The sequence below is a fragment of the Pristiophorus japonicus genome, chromosome 19 (genome assembly GCF_044704955.1).
Source record: "Pristiophorus japonicus isolate sPriJap1 chromosome 19, sPriJap1.hap1, whole genome shotgun sequence".
In the NCBI taxonomy this organism is placed as follows: Eukaryota; Metazoa; Chordata; class Chondrichthyes; family Pristiophoridae; genus Pristiophorus; species Pristiophorus japonicus.
Window position 1 is genome coordinate 28,630,659 of NC_091995.1, and position 17,134 is coordinate 28,647,792.

General features: G+C 49.8%; 1 protein-coding gene across 1 annotated transcript in view; it reads right to left on the bottom strand.

The window, feature by feature from the left end:
- The window catches only part of LOC139229814 (vesicle-trafficking protein SEC22b-like), a 30,159-nt gene extending 13,499 nt beyond the window's left edge, over positions 1-16,660 (bottom strand). The window contains exons 1-2 of the mRNA XM_070861406.1: positions 16,444-16,660; positions 8,605-8,714 (exon numbers count right to left, since the gene is read on the bottom strand). Coding sequence (XP_070717507.1) covers positions 8,605-8,714; positions 16,444-16,518 — 185 coding nt within the window. The 5' untranslated portion in view covers positions 16,519-16,660. The remainder of the gene's footprint in view (positions 1-8,604; positions 8,715-16,443) is intronic.
- Between the last annotated feature and the right edge of the window lie 474 nt (positions 16,661-17,134).

Below are 17,134 nucleotides of genomic sequence, written 5' to 3' on the forward strand. Positions count from 1 at the left end.
TTAGGTTGTAATTCCTCTCTCTGAAATCTTTGTACTCTTAAAAACAAAAGGACAGAACTGTTTTATTCACCCCTTGGTGATAGAGACACTCACAAAACGGTGCTTTATAAGTTGTTTCTTTACTGACTGTCCTTTTACAGCTTATTAATTAGCATATTGTTTTTATAAACACAATTTCTAAATTTGCAGCTGACACCAAATTGGGGGCGAGAGTCAATACTGAGGAGGACTGCAACAAATTACAGCAGGACATTAATAAACCTGCAGAATGGGCATATAATTGACAAATGAAGTATAACTGATAAATGTGAGCTATTATGTTTTGGTTGGAAGAATAGGGAGGTCACATTACTTGGAGGGTGCGAGTCTGGGCGGGGTCGAGTAACAAAGGGATCTCGGAGTACAGATACACCAATCACTAAAAATTGCAACACAGGTTAGCGAGGCCGTAAAAAACCAAGCACTAGGGTTTATTTCTAGAGCTATAGAATTGAAAAGTAGGGAAGTTATGCTAAACCTGTATCGAACCTTGGTTAGACCGCACTTAGAGTACTGCGTACAGTTCTGATCGCCATATTGTAAAAAGGATATAGAGGCACTGGAGAGGGTGCAGAGAAGATTTACAAGGATGATACCAGAAATTCGAGGGTATATACATCAGGAAAGGATGAGCGGCGAAGCTATCGATGCACCCCCGCTCCGGATCTCTGGGAGTGATGAAGCCACCAATGCACCCCGGCTCCGGATCTCTGGGAGCGATGAAGCCACCAATGCACCCCGGCTCCGGATCTCTGGGAGCGATGAAGCCACCAATGCACCCCGGCTCCGGATCTCTGGGAGTGACGAAGTGACAGATGCACCCCAGCTCCAGAATGCCGTGAGCGATGACACCACAGGGGATGCACACAAGGAACAACCAACACCAGGCGACGACAACCCAGTTGACATAGAAACATAGAAAATAGGTGCAGGAGTAGGCCATTCGGCCCTTCTAGCCTGCACCGCCATTCAATGAGTTCATGGCTGAACATTCAACTTCCGTACCCCATTCCTGCTTTCTCGCCATACCCCTTGATCGCCCGAGTAGTAAGGACTTCATCTAACTCCTTTTTGAATATATTTAGTGAATTGGCCTCAACAACTTTCTGTGGTAGAGAATTCCACAGGTTCACCACTCTCTGGGTGAAGAAGTTCCTCCGCATCTCGGTCCTAAATGGCTTACCCCTTATCCTTAGACTGTGACCCCTGGTTCTGGACTTCCCCAACATTGGGAACATTCTTTCTGCATCTAACCTGTATAACCCCGTCAGAATTTTAAATGTTTCTATGAGGTCCCCTCTCATTCTTCTGAACTCCAGTGAATACAAGCCCAGTTGATCCAGTCTTTCTTGATAGGTCAGTCCCGCCATCCCGGGAATCAGTCTGGTGAACCTTCGCTGCACTCCCTCAATAGCATGGAGGACATGGAGGACCCCACGTCCACACTGCTGGCGTCCCCTGGTCGAACCATCCCCAAGGCAGAGGACAACCCATATCTCAGCCAAGGTGCAGTAGAAGATTTTAAAGCTAACCTATGTATTCGGGAACAGGCCACAGGGCCAAAGGACAGTGTGTTTGTAATGTAATGTTTGGACTGTAATCACCAATTTAAAAATAGGTTTAAAGATTGCATTCATTAACGTGCGTAGCATTAAGTTGACTACGCGATGTGTTTCCACCTTGGGGGACCTGCTATTCTTGCAGGCCTGCCGCACTTCAGCAGCTACCGGCAGTGGTCGCAATGACCACCCGCCTGGTCAGGAGGCAACGATCACCGTTCCTCCGGCCTGGGCATTCTGCTGCAGGGAGGCCACTTCACCATCACCGAAGTTAAGGAGGTGTTGGGCGGCCGCCTCCTCGTAGCAGATGTATTGTATAAAAATGTTCCTCTAAGGCTAATTAACGTGTATGCCTCGCCTCTCAGAAGCGAGCGGCTGGCCTTACTCCAGCAGTTCCCACTGCTGCTGGCGACATCCAGACCAGTCATTCTGGGTGGTGATTTCAACTGCATCATCGATGTGGCAGGATGATCCAGCAGAGCCGACAGCAAACTGGACACCTCGTCCAAACTCCTGATGGACGTGGTAAAAGATGCCAAGCTGTGCGACGTCTTCAGCAACCCTGCAGACGGAGCACCGCGCAGATACACCTGGTCGAGGCCAGACGGGTCCGTCCGTTCCAGAATAGACTTCCTGTTTGTGTCCCACACGCTCAAGGTCAGATCCACTGACATCACGCTGGTGTTCTTCTCTGACCACTGCCTCCTATTGGCCGACTGCCTCCCACAGGAAGACCAGAAAGTGGGCAGGGGGCTATGGAAGCTCAACGTGAAACTGTTGACCCCGGAAAACGTGGAGGAACTCAAGAGGGATTACAAAGGTTGGAGAACCGTAAAACCCCTCTGTGATTCCCCGATGCACTGGTGGGAAACAATCAAGACAAACATCAAGAGGTTCTTCATCCTCAAAGGTGTTCAGGAGGCGAGAGGGAGACAGAGGGAATTGTCCCAACTCCAGAAGAGTATGCAAAACCTGCTCCTGGGGGTCGATGTCGCGGAGGAACTCCAAGAGATGAAGGGCCAGCAAGCCTCGCTCTTTGCCTCAGAGTCCTCCAAAATCATTTTCCGCTCCAGAGTCCGCTCCGTCGAGCAGGATGAGACATGTTCGCATTTCTTCTTCCAAAAGGTACACAGGAGGAGCTCTGTGATCAGCAGCCTAAAGGAAGAAGATGGTTCTGCGACGCCTTCGCAGCCTGACATGCTGAGGATCAGCAAATCCTTCTATGCCGGGCTGTACGACGCCAAGCCCACAGACCGCGCTGCCTCCCAGTCCTTCCTGTAGTCCTTCCTGTCGTCTATTTAGGAGGTCTTAGACAGCGAATGGGAGAGTCTGGACCACCCGCTAACTCTGGACGAGATGACAAAGGCCGTCCGGTCCCTCGCGACGAGTAAAACTCCCGGAAGCGACGGCTTACCAGTCAAGTTGTACTCGGCTCTGTGGGACTGGATAGGCCCAGACCTGCTGGAAGTGTACAGGGGTATGCTTCTGGCCGGCAGCATGTCAGAATCAATGAGGAAAGGCATCATCACCCTCATCTACAAGCAGAAGGGGGAGAGGGAGGAAATCAAAAACTGGCGGCCCATTTCGCTGCTCAATGTGGACTACAAGATCCTGTCGAAGGTCATCGCAAACAGGGTCAAGTCTGCTCGTGAGCTGGTGATTCACCCGGACCAGACCTGCGCTGTCCCCGGCAGGAAGACCTCCGATAGCCTCGCGCTACTCAGGGATACGATCGCCTACGTGCGGGACAGGAGGATGGACACCTGTTTAATCAGCTTGGACCAGGAGAAGGCCTTTGACAGGATATCGCACACGTATCTGATGGGGTTTGGGGAGGATATCCGCAATTGGATCCAACTGCTCTACACAGACATCAGTAGCACAGTTCTAATCAACGGGTGGGAAACTGAAAGCTTTCCGATCAGGTCTGGAGTCAGGCAAGGCAGTCCCCTCTCCTCTGTCTTGTTTGTGTGCTATATCGAGCCCTTTGCCGAGTCCATCAGGAAGGATGCGGGCATTAGGGGGGGTGACGATCCCAGGCAGCAGAGGCGCTCAGGTCAAGACCTCCCTGTACATGGACGACGTCACCGTCTTTTGCTCGGATCCGCAGTCGGTCCGCAGGTTGCTCACAATCTGCGACCAGTTTGAACTGGCCTCGGGGACGAAGGTTAATCGCAGCAAAAGCGAGGCCATGTTCTTTGGAAGCTGGGCCGACCGATCCTTTATTCCCTTCAACATGAAGTCAGATTACCTGAAGGTTTTGGGAATATGGTTTGGAGCGGACGGGGCGTACGTCAAAAACTGGAAGGAGCGTATCGCTAAAGCCAAACAGAAACTGGGATAGTGGAAGCTGTGCTCCCTCTCCATTGCAGGAAACAACCTGGTCACCAGGAGTGAGGTGCTCTTGCTGTTGTTGTACCTGGTGCAGGTCTGGCCCATACCCGGCTCCTGTACCATGGTAGTCACCCGAGCCGTCTTCCACTTCGTCTGGAGATCGAAAATGGACCGTGTCCGCAGAGACACGATCTGCAAATCTCTGGACAAGGGGGGAAAGGACGTTCCGAACGTGGCCCTCATCCTGATGGCCACCCTTGTGTGTGGCTGCATCAAGCTGTGCATTGACCCTTCGTATGCAAACGGCAAGTGTCAGTACTTGCTGAGATTCTATCTGTCCCCGGTGTTGTGAAGGATGGGTCTGGCCAGCCTGCCGCGGAATGCTCCGAGCAGTTGAACCATGCCTCAGCACCTGTCCTTCGTGGAAACGTTTTTCAAGAAAAACACTTTTGACCACAAGCCCATAAAGCAGTGGTCGGCATGCAAGGTCCTGGACGCCCTACAAAAGAAGGCGATGATGGATCCTGTCGGACGGTTACCCGAACAGACTGTCAAACCCGTTTGGCAGAATGTCTCATCGCCAGAGCTTTCACACAAGCACCAAGATGTAGCTTGGTTGGCGGTGAGGAGGGCCCTACCCGTCAGATCCTTCATGCACAGCCGGGGTTTCAAAGACACGGCACTCTGCCCCCGAGTTGTCTGTGGTGCGGACGAGACTGTCATCCACCTCCTTTGGGACTGCCCTTTTGCAAGGCAGATCTGGATGGAGATGCAGTGGTTGCTGTCGAGGTTCATCCCGAGCAGCTCCGTAACACAGGACTCTGCGCTCTACGGGCTGTTCCCAGGGACACACGCTGAGACAGACATCATCTGCTGCTGGAGGGCCATCAACTCGGTGAAAGACGCACTTTGGTCTTCCCGAAACTTGCTGGTCTTCCAGAGCAAGGAGATATCCACGTCTGTGTGTTGCAGACTGGCGCAATCCAAGATCCATGAGTACGTGCTGAGGGACGCACTAAAAATTGGTGCAGTCGCCGCAAAGGCACGGTGGGGAAGGGCCACAGTTTAAAGCCCTTCCGCCACGGTAAACCCAGGGGCAGGAATCAGTATAAAACTCCCCTCGGGCTGTACTTGTTAATCTGCTTGTATACATAGAGCACCACGTACTGAAAAACACCTGCGTTGTGCCATGTATAATGAAAGTCTCTGCACTGTTTAATAACTTGCAAAGAAATGTAAATGTATTCCCATCCGGTCCGTGTACTGCTTTCATCTGCACAGTGCTACATGTAACGTGATTCGTGATCGGTATTGAAATGTATCCTGGAATGTAATGTAAACCTGTTCTCATCTGCTCCATGTAATACCCTCATTTGCACAGCACTACATGTAACGTGATTTACGGATTGGACTAAACTGTACCTTGAAATGAAATGCACGCTAGTGCATTGTATGGAACTGCTGTCAGCATCCAAACAAATTGTATGGAATTGCTGACCGCAAGGTACTGAACTATTTTTCAAAGTATTGTGAACATTTTATATGAATAAAGTATAATTTTGGAAAAAAAAATGAACAGGCTGGGTCTCTTTTCTCTTGAAAAAAGAGAAGGCTGAGGGGTGATCTAATCGAGGTCTTTAAAATTATGAAAGGTTTTAATAGAGTGGATACAGAGACAATGTTTCCACTTGTGGGGAAGACCATAACTAGTGGCTATCAATATAAGATAGTCACCAAGAAATCAATTCTTTACCCAGAGAGTGGTGAGAATGTGGAACTCGCTGCCACAGGGAGTGGTTGAAGTGAATAGTATAGATACATTTAAGGGAGGCTAGACAAGCATATGAGGGAGAATGGAAGAGAGGGTTATACTGATAGATTTAGATGGTGAAAGACAGGAGGAGGCTCAAGTGGCGCATAAACGTCAGCATGGACTGGTTCGGCCAAAAGGCCTGTTTCTGCGTCGTCTATCCCATGTAATCCTATAACCAAGTTAAGCGCAATAGCATTTGCTAACTGTGATCAAGCATCACATGAACAGATCCAACCAGAGTTGGCAACCCTACTTAATATAGAAGTTCTCCACTTTACCTTGGATAACACATATGTGGGGTGGGAAGTGCATTGCTTAATATGGTACAGAGCTGGCCAGGACAGGAACGCACCATATTTGGTCTGAGCGGAGTTGTCCAAGGTTCAGTCAGGATGACCTTGGACTAGACTGTGATATCCCCCACGCTCGAGGCTCATACACAGAAGATGGAGGACTGCCAGCGCCCAGAGAAACAGACATCAGTAGGAGTCGCTGCATTCAGGTGGGGAGGGAGTGGAAACACAGGCCGGATATGAATGGTCTGCCGGCATTTATCCCACATGTAGAAGTTCCCAAATCGGCCGTTTTACCATGGCCAGGAGCTTGCTCAGCGCACGAAGGGGGAAGCAGGATACTACTTCAACCTAGACTGCACTCACCCATCGAACCCCATCCCTCCTGTACCCTAACACTCATTGAACCCCATCCCTCCTGTACCCTAACTCACCCGTCAAACCCCATCCCTCCTGTACCCTAACACCCATCAAACCCCATCCCTCCTGTACCCTAACTCACCCGTCAAACCCCATCCCTCCTGTACCCTAACTCACCCGTCAAACCCCATCCCTCCTGTACCCTAACTCACCCGTCAAACCCCATCCCTCCTGTACCCTAACACTCATTGAACCCCATCCCTCCTGTACCCTAACTCACCCGTCAAACCCCATCCCTCCTGTACCCTAACACCCATCAAACCCCATCCCTCCTGTACCCTAACACTCATTGAACCCCATCCCTCCTGTACCCTAACACCCACTGAACCCCAACCCTCCTGTACCCTAACACCCATTGAACCCCATCCCTCCTGTACCCTAACTCACCCGTCAAACCCCATCCCTCCTGTACCCTAACTCACCCATCAAACCCCATCCCTCCTGTACCCTAACTCACCCATCAAACCCCATTCCTCCTATACTCTAACTCACCCATCAAACCCCATCCCTCCTGTACCCTAACTCACCCATCAAACCCCATCCCTCCTGTACCCTAACTCACCCATCAAACCCCATCCCTTCTGTACCTTACCTCACCCATCAAACCCCATCCCTCCTGTACCCTAACACCCATCGAACCCCATCCCTCCTGTACCCCAACACCCATTGAACCCCATCCCTCCTGTACCCTAACTCACCCATCAAACCCCATCCCTCCTGTACCCTAACTCACCCGTAAACCCCATCCCTCCTGTACCCTAACACCCATTAAACCCCATCCCTCCTATACTTTAACTCATCCATCAAACCCCATCCCTCCTGTACCCTAACTCACCCATCAAACCCCATCCCTTCTGTACCCTAACTCACCCATCAAACCCCATCCCTCCTGTACCCTAACTCACCCATCAAACCCCATCCCTCCTGTATCCTAACTCACCCATCAAACCCCATCCCTCCTGTACCCTAACTCACCCATCAAACCCCATCCCTCCTGTACCCTAACTCACCTATCAAACCCCATCCCTCCTGTACCCTAACTCACCCATCAAACCCCATCCCATCTGTACCCTAACTCACCCATCAAACCCCATCCCTCCTGCACCCTAACTCCTCCATCAAACCCCATTCCTCCTGTACCCTAACTCACCCATCAAACCCCATCCCTCCTGCACCCTAACTCACCCATCGAACCCCATCCCTCCTGTACCCTAACACCCATCAAACCCCATCCCTCCTGTACCCTAACTCACCCGTCAAACCCCATCCCTCCTGTACCTTAACTCATCCATCAAACCCCATCCCTCCTGTATCCGAACTCACCCGTCAAACCCCATCCCTCCTGTACCCTAACTCACCCATCAAACCCCATCCCTCCTGTACCCTAACTCACCCATTGAACCCCATTCCTCCTATACCCTAACTCACCCATCAATCCCCATCCCTCCTGTACCCTAACTCCCCCATCAAACCTCATCCCTCCTGTACCCTAACTCACCCATCAAACCCCATCTCTCCTGTACCCTAACTCACCCATCAAACCCCATCCCTCCTGTACCCTAACTCACCCATCAAACCCCATCCCTCCTGTACCCTAACTCCCCCATCAAACCCCATTCCTCCTGTACCCTAACTCACCCATCAAACCCCATCCCTCCTGCACCCTAACTCACCCATCGAACCCCATCCCTCCTGTACCCTAACACCCATCGAACCCCATCCCTCCTGTACCCTAACTCACCCATCGAACCCCATCCCTCCTGTACCCTAACTCACCCATCAAACCCCATCCCTCCTGTACCCTAACTCACCCATTGAACCCCATTCCTCCTATACCCTAACTCACCCATCAAACCCCATCCCTCCTGTACCCTAACTCCCCCATCAAACCTCATCCCTCCTGTACCTAACTCACCCATCGAACCCCATCCCTCCTGTACCCTAACTCACCCATCAAACCCCATCCCTCCTATACCCTAACTCACCCATCGAAGCTCATACCTTCAGTACATTCATTTACCCAAAGCTCCTTTAAGAGGAGTCACTGATGGTGGGGAACCACAGAGAATTGAGGCAAACATTCACATTGCCGGCAATGGCGGATCTGATCTCACACAAATCGACAAACTGGGTCAGCGCCACGTACTGGAACATCAGGAATCCCGTCTCCAGAGTGCAGCGCGTCGGAGAATGTTCCGTCAGCTTTCGGAAGAGCTGCTTGGCCTGGTTTTGATACTCTTGTAGATTCCGGCCTGACTGTAACAAATAACATCTGTTTGAACATGTATCGAATAAAAGGTTCCGTGGTGAATGAACACATTGACCTAAAGGGGTGGTTTTTTTTTTATGTTGCCCTCATGAAGCTGTGCCTTCACATTTCAGAGACCCAGTGTCAGTGTAAAGCACTCCATGGTCAGGTACAGCACTGGTTAGAGACAGAGTAAAGCTCCCGCTACACTGTCCCATCACACACTCCCAGGGCAGGCACAGCATGGGTTAGAGACAGAGTAAAGCTCCCTTTACACTGTCCCATCAAACTCTCCCAGGGCAGGTACAGCATGATTACATTAGATTCCAGCCTATAACTCACTCTCGGGTATCCATTAGTCAATATATAAATCATATGGACCTCTGGTTTATATTCCAGCCTGTAACTCACTCCCCGATAACCATTACTCGATATAAACTCTCGCTGTGAACTGTGTAATCAGCTCTCACAATCCTCAATCAATGCTACATCAGCTCTGCCTTAAAACTGTTCCTAGTACACTGTTCATTTTTATTGAGATTATCATATGTTTCAATGCAGGAAAACCCTTTGCAACACGTGGCCATTTACTGACTGACCAGATCCACAATCTGATCACCCTTTGCTCTCTCGGTTGGTGATGTTGTTCTTTTTTACTGCCACTCCGATCGACGTGCCAAGGCCTGTAATGCAGGATGCGGCAACGTTGGGAAAGACAGAGAGAAGATATATCAGGCAGGTCTTGTGTAAGGGATGCCCACGCTTGGACATTGAAAGCCTGAAGATTGTGGGAGGGAGGGAGGGAAGACTGGGAGCGGCGAGGAGCAGCATTCCGAGGTGCTAGGTAAGGAACAAGTTATTGCGGAAATCAATCAGTGAAGGTGGATTCCAACTCAGTGAGAGGAGGGTCAAAGTGCGCGAAGACCCCATGTTTGGAGGAACAAAAAGACAGACTTGCATTTATACAGCGCCTTTCACGACCTCAAGATGACCCAAATCGCTTCATCGCCACTGAAGTGCTTCTGAAGTGTAGTCACTGTTGTAATGCAGGGAAATGCAGCAGCCAATTTGCGCACAGCAAGCTCCCACAAACAGCAATGTGATAATGACCCAGATAATCTGTTTTTGTTATGTTGGTTGAGGGATAAACGTTGGGCAGGACTAAACAGTGCTTTGGGCAGACGGGTCCTCGGTTTAACATCTCATCCGAAAGACAGCATCTCCAACAGTGCAGCATTCCCTCAGTACTGCACTGGGAGTGTCAGCCTAGATTTTGTGTGAAGTCTCTGGAGTGGGACTTCATAGAATCATAGAAATTTACAGCATGGAAGGAGGCCATTTCGGCCAAGCGTGTCCCTGCCGGCCAACGAAGAGCTATCCAGTCTAATCCCACTTTCCAGCTCTCGGTCCGTAGCCCTGCAGGTTACGGCACTTCAATTGCATATCCAAGCACTTTTTAAATGTGATGAGGGTTTCTGCCTCTACCACCCTTTCAGTCAGTGAGTTCCAGACCCCCACCACCCTCTGGGTGAAAAAAACTCTCCTCAAAACCTCCCACCAATTACTTTAGCTGTGGCCTGATAGTGTTTTACACAGTTCAAGCATAACCTCCCTGCTCTTGTATTTGACCCCACAACCTTCTGACTCAGAGGTGAGGGTGCTACCCACTGAGCCACAGCTGGCTACAAGAGAAAAAGCTGGCGTGGCCAAAGATAATATAAAAAAAGAGATTGAATGGCGGTGATGGAAAGATGGAGATCTGAGGCGAGAGGACCTCTTGCTTGTTCCAGAGCATGAAAAGAACTCCCGATCCCAGATATAATTATTACGTTGCATGTTCTAACAGCTTATTGTGCTGAAAATACCAGGTACCTATGATTTATGAAAAGTGAGATAGTTGTTCTTTCATTCATCATCTGCCCCACCGCGGGAGACGTAACATCTGCCCCTTTACCTCCTCTCGCACCACCATCCAGGACCCCACACATCCCTTCCATGCGAGATTGTCCCTCCTCGAACCGACTGTACTCGAAGCACTGCTCACGGTGCCGCCTCCTCTACACTGGGAAGACCAAACGCAGACGAGGTGACCGCTTCACTGAACATCTCTAAGGTCGCCAGCTCCAATTGGACACAGTCCTGGCGGTTTCACCTCTTGACCCACCCAGTAAAACAGCCTCCTTTCCCCATTTGCAATATTTTTCTAATGAATAAACAACAGCCTTCAAAGAAAATACGAACAAACATACAAACAATGACGGGACAGGTAAAGACCAACCGGTCCATCAAGCCCGTCCCACACAATTGCGATACCTTGTGTATCACATCATCTACACTCAACCCCACCCCCAAAACCATGTGCTCTCCTGGGAGAAGCAAAAAAAAACATAGAAAAAGGTAAAACACCCCTATGAGTTTTCTCCTGAGTGTTGCTCACAGCAGCGACTCCAGGAGAATCCTGGAGAGCTGACAACTCAATCTCCAGTCTGTCTGGCAGTGTGAGCCTGACATGTGACCCATCACAGTCACTCCACCTCCCGATCCCGATCCCACTTTAACCTCGACTTCTTTCGTCTCCTGCACTGTTCCAATGAAGCTCAACAGCAGCTCCAGGAGCAGCAGTCCCAGAATTTCCTGGGGACTGTAATGGCACTGATCAACCGCCATCTCATCGAATGGTGGAGCAGGCTCGAGGGACTGAATGGCCTCCTCCTCTTCCTGTGTTGAAAGCCTCATCCATGCCTTTGTTACCTCTAGACTGGACTACTCCAACGCACTCCTGGCTGGCCTCCCACATTCTACCCTAGGTAAGCTTGAGGTGATCCAAAACTCGGCAGCCCGTGTCCTAACTCGCACCAAGTGCCATTCACCCAGCACCCTTGTGCTCGCTGACCTACATTGTCTCCCGATTAACCACGCTTCGATTTCAAAATTCTTACCCTTGTTTACAAATCCATCCATGGCCTCGCCCCTCCCTATCTCTGTAATCTCCTCCAGCCCCACAACCACCCCTCCCTCCTCTGAGATATCTGCGCTCCTCTAATTCTGCCCTCCTGAGCATCCCTGATTATAATCGCTCAGCCTTCAGCTGCCTGGGCCCTAAGCTCTGGAACTCCCTCCCTAAACCTCTCCGCCTCTCTACCTCTCGTTCCCCCTTCAAGATGCTCCTTAAAACTTGCCTCTTTCACCAAGCTTTTGGTCACCTGCCGTAATTTCTGCTTACGTGGCTCGGTGTCAAATTTATTTGTTTTATTATATAACACGGCTGTGAAGTATCTTGGGACCTTTTACTACGTTAAAGGTGCTATATAAATACGGCAAAGGGATCTTTGAGCTGCATAAAAGGAAGGAAGAACTTAAGGAGCAAGTGACTCAGGCTCCATATTTTCCTGATGTATTTCACGGCTCCGCAGTTAAACTCCCTGAAAACAGTTAAAAGTAATTATCGCAGCTCCGTCTCTGATTAAAACCAATGGCGATCCCGATTTTTTGCCAGTTTTCACACCACTGTTGCTTAGCCGAACAGTCATGTGATTTATTGACTTCAAATGCATTTCCTGATTGTATTTAAATGACGGTGTAATGTGTTTGCTGATCGGGACTTATTGAAAAGCAGGTTCTTAAACCATTCCCCCAAGAAAAATGTATTATTAATGATTCTGCAAAGTATTTTTTTTTCAAACACTTGTTTCTTTTCAAGCAGCGATTGTTGCTGTGAATTACCTTTGAGACAGGGGCAGTAGCCACTCTCACAAAAAACTAGATTGGAGAGTGTTCATAGAAATCATAGAAATTTACAGCACGGAAGGAGGCCATTTCGGCCCATCGTGTCCGCGCCGGCCGACAAAGAGCTATTGAGTCTAATCCCACTTTCCAGCTCTTGGTCCACAGCATAGGTTACAACACTTTAAGAGCACATCCAAGTACTTTTTAAATGTGATGAGGGTTTCTGCCTTTACCACCCTTTCAGGCAGTGAGTTCCAGACCCACACCGCCTTCTGGTTGAAAGAATTTCCCCTCAAATCCCCTCAACCTGCTATGTTGCAAAATCTGTTACAATTAAATATCAGTCCGTTACAGTCAGGAAGTTGAAGGACTCTTGCATGATTCTGGTTCAAGCTCTCTCCCCACATTTGGATTAAAATGTGCCATACCTATACAAAACGCTGGTTTCAGTGGACCTGTCAATACAGTGTTTAAAATGTTAAAAGAATTCGATAGGGTAGCTATCTATTTCCTCTGGTGGAGAATCAAAATCAAGGGGACATAATCCTAAAATTATAGCCATGCCATTCAGGAGTGAAATAAGGAAGTGCTTTTTCCACACAAAAAGTGTAGGGGAAATCTGGAACTCTCTCCTTCAAAAAGGCTGTGGATGCTAGGGGTCGCTCTCAAGACTGAGAGCGACAGATTTTTTCTGGGTGAGGGTATCGAGGGATATGGAGCAAAGGCGGGTAAATGGGTACGAGGTACAGATCAACCAAGATTTAATTGAATGGCAGAGAAGGCTTGTGGGGCTGAATGGCCTTCTCCTGTTCCCATGCCCTGTAAGGTTCTGCAAAACCAACCACGGAGACATGTGGCAGGGAGAATGGGAAGATGCCATGTTTAAAATGACCAACTGCAGCCAACAGCCTGTAAACCGTGGAGGATGATGGGACTCTGGCCACCCTGTACAGGCAAAATCTCCCCAGTAATACACAAGGCAACACAAAGGGTATCAGTTTGAATAATTAAACAAAGGCCCACAGGCCTGATGCAATCAGTTTGGCCGGCCCAGACAGAGTGTCACCTTTGTCGAGATAGTGAACAATCATCTTGATTCCAGACAGATGGATACACATCGAACTGCCATTCACACCCCATGAATGGACTGTAAGAAAAGCTGCAAAAACACACAAGGAAGTTGGAGAGGTTGGAGGTTTTGGAAGGTGGGGAAGGTTTTGGAGAGGGGGGAGGTTTTTGAAGTTGGAGAGCTTGGAGCTTGGAGCTTGCAGCTTGTATCTAGAGAGAGCTCTCTCTCCCCCTCTCGCTCCACCAGAGGAAGAAGCAGTAATTCCGCAGACGAAGCCACCGAGGCTGAAAACCAGCAGGCAGTGGCAGTGACTTCCCACAGCTGAGCTGAGCAAGGAAACCAATCAGAGGTTGGAGGGTGGAGTCAGCTTGTGGGAGTTGAGTCAGTTTTTCACAGGGCCCTCGCTTTGGGGAAGGTGTGCTTAACTCCAGCAGCTTTTTGCTTAGGAGCCAACCGAGAGGCAAAGAGAAGAAACCGACACAACATCGAGGAGGAAAACCGAAACGACCGACAACGTAAAACCCACCCCAGAGGGACCCCGAGCTGAAATAAGTGCCCCCAGAACCCCGGAGTTGATAGGATTGTGAGAAGAGCCCAAACCCCCTCACAGGCTCAATTTAGGATAGGAATTGGTAAGAAGGGTGGAAGTGGGAGGTGTGGTTGTGTGTGAGTGGAATGTTTTAATCTCTTATTTTCCCCTTCCCTGTTGCGAGATGTTGAGTGAGATTGTGCCATTACTGCTATTTATGACCTCTTCCTATGCCCCCTATCTTGGTGTTTACTATTCTAAATAAACAACATTCGCCATTTTGTACTCTTACCCACTGTGTCTGGTGCTCATTACACACCCATCCTCATAAATCGCACGTACAGAACCCCAGGGGAGTGTGGATTCGAACTCACACACCAAGCTCCCCTGACAGCCCCAAGACAGTATCTCGTCTGTGGGCACTGTGCAGCCCTCTGGTCCGAACACTGACTTCAGTAAATTCACACTTTCTCCATATCCTCTCATTCTCCACACAACAGTGGGTGCGACTGACATGGGGGAGTGTATGTCTGTCAGTCACAGGGGAAGGGGAGGCAGTTCATTGGCATTTGGGGAGGGGGGTGGGGTGTGTGTGGAGAGAGACACTTCATCACAGCACAGGACTGTCAGAGAGAGGGTCTGGATCCATACTGTGGAACTTCTTTTTCCCTCTCCTCCTGACTGGAGGATTCACTGAAATTATCTGGAATCTAATCGAGGGATTCAGGTGGTTTATATATAGAATAATGGATACCTGGGAGTGAGTTACAGACTGGAATCTAATCGAGGAATTCAGGTGGTTTATATATAGAATAATGGATACCTGGGAGTGACTTACAGACTGGAATCTAATCGAGGGATTCAGGTGGTTTATATATAGAATAATGGATACCTGGGAGTGAGTTACAGGCTGGAATCTAATCGAGGGGTTCAGGTGGTTTATATATAGAATAATGGATACCTGGGAGTGAGTTGCAGACTGGAATCTAATCGAGGGGTTCAGGTGGTTTATATATAGAATAATTGATACATTAATGGATAAATTAAGATTCTAAAAAAAGCACTCCGATATCACAAATCCCGCTGATGAAATTATAGTCTTCATCTGAACCCCAGGATGTGGGCCCCATTTCAAATACACTCTTAATATTTGTTTGGGCTGGTAAAATACATGGGGCAATTTGACAAGTGCTCTAATATATCTTCCGCTGAGAGCGGATATCACGATTGGCACCAATCAGTGCCCTGACAGGTAGCGAATGCCTCAGTGACGGATCGACAATTTCACTGCAATTGTTGCCAACCCTTAGCCATTTAAGGTCAATGGCGGTCCCGACGACGAAGGTTGATAACTCACGATTTTCCACAGCGCCACCTACTGCCTGGGAGGTCCTGTCAGTGGGGAGGCAGGGAGGAGTCTGGGAATACTCTACCCAGTGCGTATGCTGCGTTTTAATGCAGGTGGCTCACAGGCGCAGCGACATTGCCTGAACACGAACCAGGAGGCCACACATCCTGCCCGAAAAGGGCCCCCCCGACCTTCCTCTGAGTCAGAAGGTTGTGGGTTCAAATCCCACTCCGGGTACTTGAGCACAAAAATCTAAGCCTGCACTCCCAGTGCAGTACTGAGGGAGTGCTGCACTGTCAGAGGTGCCGTCTTTCGGATGAGACGTTAAACCGAGGCCCCGTCTGCCCTCTCAGGTGGCTGTAAAAGATCCCGCGGCACTATTTCGAAGAAGAGCAGGGGAGTTATCCCCGGTGTCCCAGGGCCAATATTTATCCCTCAACCAACATCGCTAAAAACAGGTTATCTGGGTCATTGTCACATTGCTCTTTGTGGGAGCCTGCTGTGCGTAAATTGGCTGCCGCGTTGCTCTACATTACAACAGTGACTACACTCCAAAAAGTACTTCATTGGCTGCAAAGCGCTTTGGGACGCCCCGCGGCCGTGAAAGGCGCGATAGAAATGCAATGTCTTCTTTCTATAAAAGCGATAACCGGATTGCTAAATTTGGTGGGTAGGACGATAACAAAGGGCGTGACCCAGCCAAAGCCCCCAGGTGGCACCGGATGGCATATTCTGGGCAACACCGCGCAGGTAATGCCACCCCCCTCAAGGCAACTATTTACAACCAAATTAAAACTACCAGCAGAGAATGAAACTGGGCACAGCAAGACGCCAAATCAGGCAAAAAAAAAGGGCCTGGAATCATTTCAAATGTATTATGTTAACCCAGCGCCCAGGTGTGTGTGTGTGTGTGTGTGTGTGTTCAGTAAATCCCTGCTGCTGTCACCCTGTTACTCCTGCCCCAGTGCACAAAACACACTGAGAGGGGAGAGAGGGTCTGTGTGTATGTGTCTCTCTCTCTGTCTCTGTCTCTGTCTCCCTGCCCTTTGCAGTGCCTGCTGTTACCTGCTCGTTCTCTTGCATGGATGCTGCGAGGGGCAGCCCGTCCGCCACCCGGGCGATCATGGTCATCAGGATCATCTTGGCAGCGGGGGGAGAGAGAGAGCGAGAAAGTGCAGCCCAAGTCCGGGTTCCTGCTGCCTGCCAGAGCCCCGAGGATGCTGGCACCACTCTTGAGTGACGTGGCTCATTCGGCGAGGCAGCGCCGCGTCAGCGCAAGGCAAGGCAAGGGCTGACAGTCAGATCAGCTGCTGCAAAGGGGGCCGGCACAGTTCGTCCCCAGCCCAGCCTCTTAAAGGCACGCCGCGCCCACTTCCATTCAACCTGCACGCCTTTAAAGTGCAATTGTCAACAAGTTCTCTGGTTCAGTGATTAGCTCAGACCAACCCATCCAACACCCCCAGCACACACCCCCACCCCCAAAAAAAAAGACAGCAGTGAGCTTATTGGGCACGTTGAGGCCGACACTCCCAGCGCAGTGCTGAGGGAGCGCCGCAATGTCGGAGGCAGCATCTTTCGGACGAGACGTTAAACTGAGGCCCCATCTGTCCTCTGAGGTGGATGTAAAAGATCCTGTGGCCCAATTTCGAAGAAGAGTAGCTGAGTTATTCCCCGGTCTCCTTTCCAATATTTATTCCTCAATCAACATAATCAAAACAGATTACCTGGGTCATTGTCACCATTTATTGCTGTTTGT